Here is a 16,444-nt window from a genome sequence, read left to right as displayed (position 1 = left end):
GTGTGGTGGGAGTAAGAACAACGTTAGGGAGGGGGAGATAAGGGACAGAATAGTGATGGGGATTGCCTCCGTTCTCTGCAGTTGGCAGCAGGAGCACAGAGGGTATCGGAATCTGGTGCCAGGATTCAGGAACCGATGCGTTCAGGGCTGGAGAAGTGGGAAAGGGAGGTGCAATGGATGTGGTCCAACGATGTCAGCAGGACACAGCCTCTGCTGAGGGTGCATGAGAAGTTAAAAGCTGCAAAGACAAAGCAGAACCTCAAAGCACTGGGTGGGATGGTGGCTCAGTGGTTAGCAATGCTGCTTAATAACGCCAGGAGCCTGGGTTTGATTCCATCCCTGGGTGACTGTCTGTGTGAAGCTTGGCATGTTCTCCCCCTTGTGTCTGTGTTGGTTACCTCTGGGTGTTCTGGCTTCCTCCCACAGTCCAAAGATCTGCACTTTAGGGTGGATCAGCTGTGCTAAAGAGTGCAGGTGAGCTTGCATCTTTTAGGATGACCATGTGAGTTTGGATTTCTTCATTTGTAAATCCCAGAACTTTTTTAAACTTACATTCTCAAGATAGCTTTTAACAATAGGTGTCACCTCAGCTCAGATAATGCATTGAAGGTGGGACATTAAAGTCTGTCTGTGTCCCAATGTTAGGTCAGACTGATTCTATTTCTAAAGTGGGAGCTACAGAATCTTACATGGATTTATGCAGTTTTTGAGTAATTCGGAATAGAATGGACTTCTGCAAGGAAGTGTACAAACAACTGACCAGGAACCTAACAGGCAACTACCAGCTGATCTGACCAAACAGCACAACCGTGAACTGACAGCATTCATCAAGACTTCTGATCCAATCCTTCCAGAAGCTCAGCACCCACGGATTAGTTGAATCCGTGGACATGTCAGTACTCTACACCAGCATTCCTCATGATGATGGCATCACGGTAACAGCCTCAGTACTCAATACCAACAACTGCCAATCTCTCAGCACTGTCCTACAACTCATCCGCTTCATTCTCAACCACAACATTTTCACCTTTGGCAACCAGTTCTTCATCCAGACACATGGAACAGCCATGGGGACCAAACTTCCACCCCAGTATGCCAACATTTTCATGCACAGGTTCGAACAAGGCTTCTTTTCTGCACAGGACCTCCAACCAACACTATACACCAGATATATTGATGACATTTCTTCCTCTGGACCCATGGTGAGGAGTCACTGAAACAATAATACTCTTTAGTATCTGTCTCATTTTTGAACACATGCAGCTCTATCAAGGATGCGTATCTCAGCACTTCCCTGGACCGCAAACCCACGGATAACCTGACAGTGCTACACTTCTCTCGTGAAACTTATTAAAACAGCCATCCCCTCTGGACAAGCCCTTCGCATACATAGGATCTGTTCAGGTGAGGAGGAACATGGCAGACACTTGGAAGTACACAAGCATGCTCTCATTAGAACGGGGTACAATGTTCAACTCATCAACTGCCAATTCCAATGTGTCACAGCAAGAAACTGTAATGACTTCCTTTAGGAGACAGACACGAGCTGCAACCAAAATGGTACCCTTTGTTGTCCAGTACTTCTCAGGAGCCGAAACACTACGCCATGTTCTTCACAGCCTGCAACACATTATTGATGAAGATGAGCACCTCACCAAGACCTTCCCCACGCCTCCACTTCTCACCTTCAAACAACCGCCAAACTTTAAACAGATAATTGTTCTCAGAAAACTGCCTGGCCTTCAGGACAACACGATACAACTCTGTCACGGCAGATGATGAAAAACGTATCAGAATGTTGACACGATTATGACCATTACACATGAGGACACCACCCATCATGAGTGCAGCAGGTAATCATGTGACTCAGCCAACATTGTTTATCTCATACGCTGCAGGCAACGATGCTCTGAGTCTTGGTATATTGGTGAGACCAAGCAGAGGCTACAGCAACAGATGAATAGACACTGCACAACAATCAGCAGCCCGGAGTGTTCCCTCCCAGTCGGGGAACACTACAGCGGTCTGGGACATTCAGCCTTGGACCTTCGGGTGACCATCCTCCAAGGTAGACTTCAGGACAGGCAAAAATGCAAAATTGGCCAAGCCGGGGCTGATAGCCAAGTTCGGTACCCATGGAAATGGCCTCAACCAGGACCTTGGGTTCATGTCACACTACAGGTGACCCCACTGTACTATGCATTCTCTCTCTCACACACACAAGCATGCATTCACACAAATACATGCTCCTCCAAACCAACACTCACACAGACTCTCTCTCATACACATACGCTCTCTCAAATGATCTCTCTCTCACACACACACCCTCTCACAGACTTATACCCCATTACACTCTCTCTCTCTCACTCACACACACATACACACCCTATCACAGACTTATACCCCATTACACTCTCACACACACACACATGATCACTCGGTTTCTCCTGCACACACACACACACAAAAGTTTCTGGGTTGAATTTGTACTTGCAGAATCGCATTTTATTTTGTTCAAAAACCCATACACGTAAGATTCTGTAATACAACGATAGAAATAGAATCCGTCTGACCTAACATTGGGACACAGACAGACTTTAACTTAACACCTTCAATGCATTATCTGATTGAGATGACACCTATTGTTAAAAGCTATCTTGAGAACGTAACTTTTGAAAAGTTCTGGGATTTACATGTGAAGGAATCAAAACTAACATGGTCATTCTAAAAAATGGTAGAGGTAAGCTAAAGTTGTTTAATGTTACATCCCATGACACTGCAATCCTGTTGCTATAAAGTCTGTGTGTTATGATTCTGCTCCACAACCAACAATGAAGGAGCGGCGCTTCGAAAACTAATGATTCTAAATAAACCTGTTGGGCTATAACCTAGCATTGTGTGATTTTTAACTTTGAAAATCTGCAGTAATACCAACATCTCCATACTGCGCATGCTACTCGGTGTCAGCAACGCACTACGCATGTTCCACAGTGTCAGCAAGATATTACGCATGCTCACACAACAAGCGGAAACACTCCGTGACCTTGTTTTGATGGACCAATGAGAAGTTCTGGAGGGCCGGATGGAGACTGGTCCTCCTGCCAATCACAGCAAACCCATCGTCTGGATGCGGAAGTAGGACAATGAACTTTTGAAGTTGTTGCTGCTGCTCCTCTCTCTTTGAACGAAGATTGAACTTCACTCCAGACTGCAACTTCCTTCCTCTTTCCAACATCTGTGAGTACAGCACACTCTTTTTTCACCCCTTTTCCATTCCGGGGTTGAGCTGTTGACTTGCAGGAACTGAAGGGAAACGAAGTGAATCCAGGGAGGGGACAGACTCTGGGAAAGTTAGTCCAGGTCTTTTTTCAATGGCAAATACAGGAGAATTGACATTTCAGGCTCGAGCCTTTCATCAGAAATGATGTGTGGATGAACAAAGGGGCCTCTGCGTCCTTCTAATCCAGTCAATGCAAGTTGTCAGACAGGTGCAGCAAGTAGTGAGCAAGGCAAGAGGAATTGAGTTCAGAAGTGGGGACCCCTTCCTGCAGTTTGGGCGTAATTGAATATATCCAAGGCTGAGTTCATCTGATTTTTGAACAACAAAGATGTGATGGTTATGGGGGAGGCAAGACCAGTACAGATCAGTTACAGAAACAGACCCTTCAGTCCAACTAGTCCATGCTGACTATGTTCTCAAACTAAACTGGACCCACCTGCCTGTGTTTAACCTATATGCCTCTGAACCTTTTATATTGGAGTCATAGAGATATACAGCACAGAAACAGACCCTTCGGTCCAATTTGTCCATGCCTATCAGTTATCCTCATCTCGTCTGCTTGCCAGCCCTGGGGCCATAATCCCTCGAACCCCTTCTATTATAGACCAATCCAAATGCCTTTTAAATTCTGTAATTATACCAGTCTCCGCCACTTCCTCTGGCTGGTCATTTCATATATGCACTACTGTGTGAAAAGGCTCCCCTTAGAGCTCTTTTATGTCTTTCCCCGTTCGCCCAAAACCTTTAGTTCTGCACTCCCCCACCCCAGGGAGAAGACTTTGTTTATTTACCCTATCCTTGCCTCTCATGATTTTATAAACCTCTAAGGTCATCCCTCAGCCTCCGACGCTCCAGTGAAAACAGCCCCAGCCTATTCAGCCTCTCCCGAGAGCTAATTTTTTTCAAACCTGGCAACATGCTGGTAAATCTTTTCTGAACCCTTTCAAGTTTCACACCGTCCTTCTGATGGGCAGGAGACCAGAGTTGCACACAATATTCCAAATGTGGCCTCACCAATGTCCTGTAGAGCTGCAACATCACCTACCTCCCAACTCCTTTACTCAGTGCTGTAACCGATAAAGGAAAGCATACCAAATGCTGCCTTCACTATCATATCTACCTGGGACTCTACCTTTAAGGAACTATGAACCTGCACTCCAGGTTTTGATCTGGGACTCCTTACAGAGACATGGCTTCAGGATGACAAGGATTGGATCCTAAATATTGAGGGGAGATGTGGCATTCAAGTCGAATGGGAAGCGAGGTAAAGGTAGAGGGTTGACACTGCTAATCAAAGCACTGATCACAGGGTAGTCTAGTGTCAGCTCGGATTTCAGGTCCTGGTTTCTTTGTCCTCTATTGATCTCCCTGTTCCCACAGTTGTTGTCTGTTCTCAGCTCTGCTTCATTTCTGCTGAAGCTTTAACCTCCTTTGACACCTTCTGGAACAATAAATCATTCAGTCAATCAAAGTCCAATCTACAATCTCCCAGCCTGTAAACCATCCAGACACAGAGTATCATATCAGAAAATATAACAAAGTAAGTGAAAAGTTAGAATTAAATAGGTGCTTGTGTCTGTTCATTGGCAAGTAAACTAGAAATAGGGGTCTGCCAGGATTCTTATAGTGCCCTGGTTGAAGAATTCTCTCTCCCTTACATCTAAGTATTAGTACCCTGCTATGATTTATAACAATATTTACATCAACAGAAATAAAGCATCTGTTATGCAATAGACATAGAGATATACAGTATGGAACTAGACTTTTTCTCTCTCTCGTGTGTGTGCGCGTGCACACACACACACCGAGGTCTATGGGGTGAATTTGTATTTGCAGATACCATCTATTTTGCTCAAAAAATGCACAATCTGCAGGCAGACAATACATGGAATATTTTATAAATTCCACTTTGGAAATAGAACCAGTCTGACTCAAAAACTGGGATACAGACAGACTCTGGCCTCACACCTTTAATGCATTGTCTGAGCTGAGTTGTCATCTTTTCTTATAAAACCTTAAGTTATCTTGAGCCTTAGAAGAAGTTCTGGGATTTACATATTAATGACACCAGCAACTCATTCTAAAAGATGAAAGACTTTACAATCCAGGTTTCTTCAATGTATCATTTCAGTGGCATGACTCTGTAATGTTTTGCTGTAAACTCAGTGTCTTATGATCTTATACTCCACAACCACCGAATGAAGGAGCAGTGCTCCGAAAGCTAGTGCTTCCAAATAAACCTGTTGGACTGGCGTCATGTGATTTTTATCTTTGCCCAGGTTAGGGTGGGTTGGCCCTGCTAAATTACCCATAGTGCTCAGGGTTTTGCAGGTGTGGGAGAATTGTTAGAAGCAATTTGATTCTACCTTCTCATGACTGTCTGTGTGAACTTTGGTATGTTCTCCCTCTTCTGTCTGCGCGGGTTACCTCTGGGTGCTCCGGTTTCCTCCCACAGTCCAAGGATCTGCAGTTTCAGATGGATCGGCTGTGCTAAAGTGTCCAGGGATGTGCAGGTTAGAGTGGGTTAGCCATGGGGAACTGCAGGGATGCAGGGTAAGTGGATGAGTCTGGGTGGGATGCTGTGTGGAAGGTCGGTGTGAATTTGATAGGTGAAATGGCCTGCAGGGATTATATAAGTCTTCTGCTTTAGCCATATGTGGATTGAGAAATGACTGCTGTGGGAGGAGTAGGTTCCAGTTGATGGGACACTGCCCCAGTCCTGGGGAAGGTGGGAATTGTGCTGTCTCTCTCCCCACCCACTGCCCCAAACCATTATCTCTCATCCCGCAACTCTCTGCCCCCATTTTCTCTCTCTCCCCCTCATTCTATTCCTCCATCCTTTGACCCCCAAGTCTTTCCTTTCCGCCCCCACCACCCTCTGTTCCCCCCAGTCTCTCAATGGCCCCACACTCTGTCACCCTGTCCATTCTGTGTCTCTTCCAACTCCCACTAAACTTTCTCATGCCTCGAGCTCTCTTTGATCGCTGTATCAAGCTCTTCTCAGAAGAGAGAGAGAAAATGGTTGGTGATGACACTGCCTGGGAGATGGGCGTGCACGAGAAATGGCTGATCTTTCAAATTGAGAATAGCTAAAATAATATATTCAGAAATAGCATTAAAGTTTGAACGCATGTTCAATTTTCTATAAAGACAAAGCTGCAGCCATCTTTCTCAAACTTGCTTTGAACTATGTGCAGTTGAGGAAAGGCTGTTCGGGGTGAATGAGGCTTTTGCCTAAAATGTCAATTTTCCTGCTCCTCGGATGTTGCCTGACCTGCTGTGCTTTTCCAGCACCACATTCTTGACTCTAATCTCCAGCATCTGCAGTACTCACTTTCTCCTGTTAGGGGTGAATGGCCGATTCCTAGTCTTGAAAAATTGGTTCTGTTAGAAGGTGTAGAGGTGTATTCTACCTTCAAGAGAATTGAAAAGCGAGCAGAACCACCTGACATAGCACCAAACATTGTGAACAAGGTAACAATTTAACATTTGGTCAAACAGCTCAGTAGCTGGGTTGCCTGGAGACAAAAACATACTCAATTTTGGCCAATCGATTTAAATCTTGCCCCAAAATACTGAATTCCAATCAAATTTGAATTTAGTATTTTGAGAATATTGTTAGCATTGCTGCCTCACACCACCAGGGTGGATTCCAGCCTTGGGTGACTGTGTGGAGTTTGCACATTCTCCCTGTGTCTGCGTGGGTTTGCTCTGGGTGCTCCAGTTTTCTCCCACAGTCCAAAGATGTGCAGGTCAGGTGAAGTGACTATGCTATATTGCCCGTAGTGTTAGCTGCATTCGTCAGAGGGAAATGGGTCTGGGTGAGTTACTCTTCGGAGGCTCGGTGTGGACTGGTTGGGCCGAAGGGCCTGGTTCCGCACTGTAGGGAATTTAATCTAATCTAATATTAACACCAATGAAACGATTTGATGCTTTGGAGTACAAAATCAAAAAAAAAGTTGAACAGTTACAGGAGAGCTTTCAAAAGACCAGAGTGAGAACTCTGAGAGGTACCTGTCCAGAGAAGGAGTCTGCACAGAGAAAAAACATCGACACCGACCTGGAGAGCAAATCTACAGAGGAAGGTACAAAGAGAAGATTTAACAGCTGGCTGGGTTTGAAGTTTGAATCTTTCGGTAAATCTTAATCAGGGTTTTTTATTGGACTGGTATCATACAGGGGAAAGTAGAAGATAGGTTAGAGAAAGGAGTTGTAAATTGTTGTTAATTAATTATTCTCCGTTAGACGTTAATAAATAAAGTTGTTAATTTTAACTTTAAATACTGACCTTTGGGAATAGTTTCTTGGTTCTTGAATTTTCACAGATTACTGCATGGGTTAAACCTTCTCTATGTTGCTGGTTTAAATTAGGTAGGGGAGGTTGCACCCAGTGTTGTAAAATTTGGGGGCTTTCGTCCGAGATTTGAACTAGTTTAGACAGATTTGAATAGATTTGGCGGTACGAAAAATCCCAGCAGATTTAAACACTTGCAAGTTAGTGTCCTAGATCATTAAATAAAACTTTAAATAGTGACTTTTAGAAACAGTTCCTTACCTCTTGAATTTTCACATGATCACATGGGGTAAATCTTTTTTGGGTTTAAATTAGTGGGGGGTGTTGTCCGTGTCATAACAGTTCTGACTATATAGAAATAGAGTAGTGGAACATGGAAACAAACTGTTTGTTCCGTGCCAGTCGGATATCCTAAATTAACCTTGGCCCATTTGCCAGCTCTTGGCCCATATCCCTCCAAACCTTCCTGTTCATGTACCCATCCAGATGCCTTTTGAATATTGTAATTGTACCAGCCTCCACCACTTCCTCTGGGAGCTCATTCAATCCACGCACCACCCGCTGCGTAAAATAGTTGCCCATGAGGTCCCTTTTAATCCTTTCCCCTCCCACCCTAATATAAATCAATTGCTGCTTTTTCTGAACAGGCTGAGTGGTTAGCACTGCTGCCTTATAGCGCTAGGGACCCGGGTTTGATCCCAGTCTCGGGCAACTGTCTGAGTGGAGTTTGCACCTTCTCCCCATGTCTGCATGGGATTCCTTTGGTGCTCCGGTTTCTCCCCACAATCCAAAGATGTGCAGGTTTGGAGAGGGCACTTGTGGGGAATTAACTTTCACACTTTTTTTCTACTCCTTCGGTCCCTTTTAAATCTTTCCCCTCTCACCTTCAACCTATGCCCTCCAGTTTGGGAATCCCCTACCCTGAGGAAAAGATGAGTCGTCAAATAAAATGCAAAAGGAATAAAATGTCGAGCCGCAGGATAAATATAAAATGTCGCTCCAGCCTTTCTTGTCTCCGAGTGTCATTTGGGCACAAAACCTGTCGGTAACACCAGCAACTTCACAGAGCATCTTGCGCATGCTCCTCGGTGACAACACACACTGCGCATGTTCGCCGGTGTCAGCAAAACCTGCGCGTGCTCCTGGCTGTCCGTGGAAACTGCGCGTGATCTTCTTTTGTTGGGCCAATAGGAAGCCCTGGAGGACCGGAAGGAGCGTGGTCCTCCTACTAATCAGAGACACCTTTATTGTGTGTGTCTCTCAATCTCAATTTATGGAGGGGACAGATTCTGGAAAAGTTGGGCCAGGTCTGTGTCTCAGTTGGCAAGCTCATGGAAAATGCAGTACCACGATGTGAAGTGATAGCATTCCCTGTGGGCGGGTGGGGGAAGCAGAAAGGAGATGCATTGTTTAAATGGTGATATATTGGGATGTGGAGAAAGTGAGGACTGCAAATGTTGGAGATCAGAGTCAAAAAGTGTGGTGCTCGAAAAGCACAGCAGATGAGGCAGCATCCGAGGAGCAGGAGAGTCAGCGTTTCAGGCACGAGCCCTTCATCAGGAATGTGTGTAAAGGAGCCTCAGCGTCCTTCCATACCAGTTAATGCCAGTTGTCAGATAGATGCAGCAAGCAATGAGCAAAGCACGTGTTATATTAGCAAGAGGAATTGAGTTCAGAAGTGGGGATGTCTTCCTGCAGTTATGGGATCATTGAATATATTCAAGGCTGAGTTCATCTGATTTTGGAACAACAAAGAAGTGGACGTTTATGGGGGAAGGCAAGAAAATGGTTTTCACACCATTGCAGAACAGTTACCGAGTCAAACAGCACAGAAACAGTCCCTTCAGTCCAACTACTCCATGCTATGTTCTGAAACTAATCTAATCCCATCTGCCAGTGTTTGGCCTATATCCCTCTGTCACAAAGCTGGTCCTTTTTTCTAAAAGCTGGTCCTTCTTCTCAAGGATGCTGTGTCCTTGGTTTTTTTTCAGAGGGGTGGTAAAAAGACCCAAGCTCCGAAGCGACTGGTTTAGTACAGAGATGAAAAACGGTATTGGGAGGCATTTTTGGTAATGTGTGAACCGATGAGACTTGAGGCCAAAGCTTTTATGTTTTAAAAGTGACCTGTACAATGAAAGGGGAGTGGTCAGTCCTGAAAGCTGAAGTCTTGTTTGGGTGAGTTAAGCAGTGGGCTGTGTGGAGAAAGGCTGCTAATACTGTCTCCTTCTGCCCTTCTAACTTCAACTGTAAGCCTCTGTTTCAGTTTTACTTTGTTTAAGGGGTTTGTTTTTTTGGTACTGTTGTGTTCAAGCATTGCGAAGAGTGTTAAGAGTTTCTCCACAGCTTGTACTGTACTTAATAAAGTTTGGTTGTTCACAGAAGTTGGCATATTGCAGTGTAAGAAGCTCAAGCAAAAGAACTTAACAAAGGAACCTAAGGGATAAGTCTTTCATGCAGAAAGTGGCGTGTTTAAGGAAAGAGCTGTCAGAAGAAGTGGTGGGTGCTGGCACAATTATGACATTAAAAGGCATCTGGATGGGTATACGATTAGGAAGGGTTTAGATGATATGGGCCAGATGCTGGCAAATCAGCCGAGATTAGGTTAGGTTATCTAGTTGGCACGGATGAATTAGACTGAAGGGTCTGTTTCTGTGCTACATATCTTTATCACTCTGGCTTGCCACTAACATTTGCCACATCTATATGTACAGTTTCTCTCTGGTGTCAGTGTCAATGCCTTGATGTCTCATTCTTAACCGGACTGGCAGTGATGATTTTTGTAATCTTTTCTTACAGATTATCTGAAGACAGAAGTTTCAAAGTCAACAGATAAAGGGCTCAAGTCCAAAATATTGATTTTCCTGCTTATCTGACGCTGCTTGCCATGCTGCGCTTTTCCAGCGACGCATTTTTTGAATCTGACTCTCCAGCGTCTCCATTCCTCACTTTCACGTCAATGTCTGACAGTCACTCAATCCACCAGGACCGCAACAATTTTCAACTATGATTCTGTGAGAAGGAGCAAAGCTTTCTTTTTGCTTCCTGTTTTGAGTACAGGGGCACTGGTTGAAAGACCCTACTGTTGCAGCGCACTGAGTGTGGAGCCTGAAATAACTCTACTGCCTGGAAAGAAGAATTCACGGCGGGGTTGTACACGTGTGTGTGTGTGTGCAGCTGAAGCTTCGGCCATGGAGAAACTTGAGGCAACACTCCCCGTTGAGAAACCATGGAAGTGTGGCAACTGCGGGAAGGGCTTCCGTGTCCCATCTGTCCTGGCGGCTCATCAGTGCAATCACACTGGGAAGAGGCCGTTCTCCTGCCCCAAGCGGGCGAAGGGCTTTACTTGCTCCTGTGTCCTGCTGGCCCACCAGCATATACAGACTGGTGAGAGGACGTTTTACTGCTCCGTGTGCGGGAAAGGGTTCACTTGTGTGGACAACCTCCAGACCCACCAGCAAATCCATGCAGGAGAGAGGCTTTTCAGTTGCCACGAGTGCGGGAAAGCCTTTAGCAATTCCTCCGACCTGCTGAAGCACCGGCGAGTCCACACGGGGGAGAGGCCAGTCAGCTGCCCAGAGTGCGGGAAGGCCTTCAGCGACTCCTCCAACCTGCTGAGGCACCGGCGGGTCCACACAGGGGAGAGGCCCTTCAGCTGCCCAGAGTGCGGGAAGGCCTTCAGCAATTCCTCCAACCTGCTGGCCCATCAGCAGGTCCACACGGGGGAGAGGCCCTTCAGCTGCCCAGAATGCGGGAAGGCCTTCAGTAAATCCTCCAACCTGCTGGCCCATCAGCGGGTCCACACGGGGGAGAGGCCCTTCAGCTGCCCAGAGTGCGGGAAGGCCTTCAGCAATTCCTCCGACCTACTGAGACACCGGGGAATCCACACGGAGGAGAGGCCTTTCGGCTGCTCTGAGTGTGGTAAGGCCTTCAGCAATTCCTCTGACCTGTTGTCCCACCGGCGGGTCCACACCAGGGAAAGGCCATTCAGCTGCCCCGAGTGTGGAAAGGGGTTCACCCGCTCCTCCAAACTGCTGGCCCAACAATGGGTCCACACCGGGGAGAGGCCGTTTGCCTGCCCCGACTGCGGGCGGAGGTTCACATTGTCCTGCAACTTGCGGAGGCACCAGTGCACCCAACAATCAGATTCCACCAGTGATGCTGCAGTGGGTCACCCCCAAGGCTGAACCTCCTGCCCATTCTGACAGTGGGTGCAGTGGGCTTTTTTTGTTTTGTGCTGGACTCACCATCCCCACCCCGCCCCCACCCCCCAAAGCCCACCTACGTGGCTCAGGGGTGGTATGGTGACTCAGTGGTCAGTACCACTGCCTCACGATGCTGACCTGGGTTCAATTCCACCCTGGGGATGACAGTCTGTGTGTATCTTTCACGATGTCCCCCCCACATCTCTATGGGTTACTTCTGAGTGCTCCGGTTTCCTTCCCCTGGTCTAAAGGTGTACAGGTTAGGATGGATTGGCCCATCTAAATTGTCCCATAGTGTTCTGGGATGTGTAGGTGTGGTGCATTAGTCAGGGGTAAATGTAGAGGAATAGGAATAGGGGAATGGGTCTGGCTGGGTTACTCTGCGGAGGGCCAGTGTGGACTTGTTGGGCTAAAGGACCTGTTTCCATACTGTTGGGAATCTAATCTTTAAAAAAAAGAATTCCTCCAAGCGATACTGATAAAATATGCCGAGTTGGACAAAGTATCCCGTCAAGTTTGAGACAAACCCAGAGTTGAAGAAGTCGGAAGTCACACAACACCATGTTACAGTGCAACAAGTTTATTTGAAATCACAAACTTTAAGAGCATTGCTCTTTCATGAGTGCTGCTCCTTCATCACTTCATCTGGTACCATGTGACTTCTGACCTTGTCCACCCCAATTCAATACCAGCACCTCCGCATCAGAGTTGATGAATGAGATTGGAGTTTATTCGGCCTGATTTAGTAAGATGTTCATTTGGAAACTCAAAACTGTCGGACAGACAAAGAGACACGAATCATAAAGTCCCACAGCAGGAGACAGGCCCTTCGGCCCAACATGGTCCATGCCAACCAAACTGTCCATCAACACTAAGCCCATTTCCTTGCACTTGGCCCATTTCCTTCCATACCTTTCCTATCCACTTATTTGTCCAAATGCCTTATAAATATTGTTAATGTACCCACCTCAACCACTTCCGCTGGCATTTCATTCCATATGTGTACCACCGTCTGCATAAAAAAAAAAGTTGCCCCTCACATTCCCTTTTATTCTTTTTCCTCTAACCTTAAACTGATGCCCTCTAGCTCTCACTTCCCCAACCCCGGGGTAAACGTCTGAGTGTATTCACCCTCTCCATGCCTCTCACGATCACTTCACTTCTCTAAGGGCCCCTGTCAGTCTCTAATGCTCTAAATAAAAATATCTTAGCTTGTCCAACCTCTCCCTTTTACACAGACCCTTGAGTCCTGGCAACATCCTTGTATATGTCTTCAGCACGCTTCCAAGTTTAATAACATATTTGTTATAGACACTGCTCTGTCTACCTATTTTGTTGGAAATATAGGACCTAATCCAAACTGGATAATCTGGCTGATGGGGCAGGAAACCACTTCCTTTCTTGAGAGAGAAGTCTCCTGGAGAGAACTGGCTGGCTGACTGATCTACTGACCCTCACAGTGTCCCACTGCCCTCAGTTATCTGGAGGGAGTCCACACATTTGCCTAAGGTGGTGCTTGAAACCTTTATCATCTTTGGGATGGATCCCCATTCATTCCATGCGATGGAGTCATGCAGCCTGGAAACAGACCCTTCAGACCAACCAGTCCATGATCCCTAACTAAACTAGTGCCACCCATCTGCTCCTGGCCTGTATCCAGTTTGTTAATAGTTTTGTTCATTTGTTCACCATGAGAGTTGGATAAATAAATTGCTGATTGTTGATTTTAAAGTGTTGGGGATTTATTCTTCTCACTAGAGCAGGTTACACCACTTTTCATGCTAATTTTATAGATTATTGGGCGACACTCTCTGTTTGAGAAAGGTGGTGCTGTCAGCCTTCGCTTTATAAGAGTATTGACGTGATGTACTGCTGAATGCAATGGAGTCAACATGAATCCCAGCCTCTCACTGTGGTTGTGGGTGAATCGCTTTAATTTGGCTCTTAACTCAGAAACTGCACACAATTAACTGCTGAAACAATGATTTACACTTGATTGTATGGAGCAACCAAAAATAAAACTCAAGTAACCAAGTTCAACCTCACTCACAACTTGGCTATCACCCAATTGATGGCAGAATTTAACTGAGTTTCCACCAACACTTTGTCTCTGGAAGTATCCAGGGATTCAGTGCAGCATTCTTCTTCCAAGTACTGCTGCTGCATCTTTCTGGAGTTGCATTCTGGTGGAGATTCCTCGCTTTCAAATCTGTGGTGTGATGCTTCTTTAGATTCTAACACCATCTCCCCACACTTCTGGAGATCTCCGGTCTGTAGCTTACCTTCTTATCCTCGAGGGTTAGTGGTTTGTTTGATACAGCCTTTCCTGCAAAAAACCCCTTTACGTCAGTGCCTTCCTTCCACAGACAAACTTAATTGTCCTTTTGTCATGAGGTTATTAAACACTTAGCTCATCGGTCCCAGGAAACAACTTGTTGTTTTGCGTCCTTCTACCCAGGGATGACTAACTACCAGAAATTAGGCCATTCAGCCCATTGAGTCTGCTCCACTATTCAATCATGGCTGATATGTTTCTTAACCCAATTCTCCCCGTAACCCTTGATACGTAAGAATGATTGAATGGTGGAGCAGACTCAATGAGCTGATTGGCCTCATTTCTGCTTCTGAGGTCTTCTGATGTAGCAGTTTCTCAGTGGCCCTTTTGTTTCTTGGTCCAGAAAGAGTTACTGCTGACTCAGGGAGTTTGGAAAGTTCTGGAGTTTACAGGACCACACCACATTCCTCTCTGCCTCCTCCCGAGATACTGGCAATTCCCAAGATCCCTTGGTATCCCTGAAAACAATCGAGGTATCTGTAAATCTCTGCTGCTACTCAGGAACAGAAAGATTATGGGGACAGACTATGGAGTTCTACTCCAGGATTCTCTCAAGGTAAACTTACAGGTTGAGTCAGTGGTTAGGAAGACAAATGCAATGCAGGCATTTATTTTGATCAGACTTGAATATAAAAGCAGGGATGTACTTCTGAGGCTCCGGTCAGGCCACAATTGGAGTACTGTATGTAGATTTGGGCCCCATATCTCAGGAAGGATGTACTGGCCCTGGAACATGTTCAGAGGAGGTTCACAAGAATGGTCCAGGAATGAAAAATTTAACATATGAAGAACATTAGAGGACTCTAGGTTGATACTTCATGGAGTTCAGAAGGATGAGAGGGGATCTAATTGAAACCTACAGAATAATAAACGGCGTGGATGTTGGGAAGATGTTGGTAGGACAGACTAGAACCTGAGTGCTCAGCTTTCGTGTCAAGGGAAGACCCTTTAGAACAGAGGGGAGAGAAACTTCTTAAACCAGAGTGTGGTGAATCTATGGAATTCACCGCCACAGAAGGCTGCGGAGGCCAAGTTACTGAGTATATTTAAGACTGAGATAGATAGGTTCTTGAGTATCAAGGGGATTAAGGGTTACGTGGAGATTGGGGTTGAGAAACGTATCAGCCATGATTGAATGGTGAAGCAGACTCAATGGGCTGAATGGCCTAATTTCTGCTCCTATGGTCTTATGATATGCTGATGTGAGGAGGGGGGAAAAAGAGATGAAGAGAGAAAGATAGTTAAAGTGAACCTCGATAGTGATGAAGGAAATATAAGAATTGTATGATAAATGGCAGAACACATAGGAGCACTGGCATACAGAGGCATCTGGGCATATAGATCCGTGGAAGTGGTAATGCAGGTGGGCATGGTGGTCAAGAAGGCACACAGCATGGTTCCTTGAGTGTAAGAGTTACGTTACAGCTCTTTATTCTGACCACATTCGGAATATTGTGTGCAGTTCTGGTCACGGTGCTACTGGAAGGTTGTGGGTGCTCTGGCAGAGGGTACAGACAAGGTTCACCAGGACATTGCCTAGTCTGGAGGGCTCTCATTACGAGCAGAGGAGGCATAAACCTGGATTGTTTTCTTTGGAAAAACAGAGGCTGAGAGGAGACCTCGACAAAATGATGAGACACACAGATTGGCTGGACAGGGGTGGCAAGGTAGCTCAGTGGTTCGCACTGACGCCTCACAGTGCCAGAGCCCTGCATTCGATTTTAGTCTCAGGCAACTATCTGTGTGGAGTTGGCACATTGTCCCTGCACCCCACCTCCCGTGTCTGTGTGGGCTTCCTCCGGGTGCTCCGGCTTCCTCCTACAATCCAAACTTGTATAGGTTAGGGTGGATTAGCGAAGCTAAATTACCCATAGTGTCAAGGGAGAGGCAGGTTAAGTTGGATTGTCTGTATGTAAATTGCCCCAATGTTCAGGGATGTGTAAGTTTGGTGCATTAGTCAGGAGTAAATGTAGATAATAAGGGTAAGGGAACGGGTCTCTATGTGTTAATCTTTGGAGGGCCGGTGTTGACTTGTTGGGCTGAATGGTCTGTTTCCACGCTGGAGGGATTCTGTGATAGTCAGAGGCGTTTTTTCCCTCCAGGGTGGAAAAGTCAACTAAAAGAGGGCACAGGTTCAAGGTGAAAGGGGGACTGTTTGGGGGAGAAGTGGTGGGGGTGGGGAATTTACACAGAGAGGTGGTGGGTTTCTGGAACGCACTGCCAGTGGAGGTAGTGGAAGCAGGCACCTTCACAATGTTTAAGGTGTATCTTGATAGACACATGAAGGGGAGGTGAACAGAGGAACAGAAACCACACCTGGGCAATAAATAGCA

General features: G+C 46.1%; 1 protein-coding gene across 1 annotated transcript in view; it reads left to right on the top strand.

Moving 5' to 3' along the window:
* The first annotated feature begins 890 nt into the window (after positions 1-890).
* LOC148144728 (uncharacterized) overlaps positions 891-16,444 on the top strand; it is a 159,255-nt gene continuing 143,701 nt past the window's right edge. The window contains exons 1-2 of the mRNA XM_087975436.1: positions 891-935; positions 10,946-11,583. Coding sequence (XP_087831562.1) covers positions 891-935; positions 10,946-11,583 — 683 coding nt within the window. The remainder of the gene's footprint in view (positions 936-10,945; positions 11,584-16,444) is intronic.

Source organism: Chiloscyllium plagiosum, unplaced genomic scaffold (assembly GCF_037043375.1).
Source record: "Chiloscyllium plagiosum isolate Xiang-an unplaced genomic scaffold, Cpla_swu_hap1 HiC_scaffold_27, whole genome shotgun sequence".
Taxonomy (NCBI): domain Eukaryota; kingdom Metazoa; phylum Chordata; class Chondrichthyes; order Orectolobiformes; family Hemiscylliidae; genus Chiloscyllium; species Chiloscyllium plagiosum.
The sequence above is the reverse complement of the archived record's forward strand: the minus strand, read 5'-3'. Positions and strand labels throughout refer to the sequence as shown.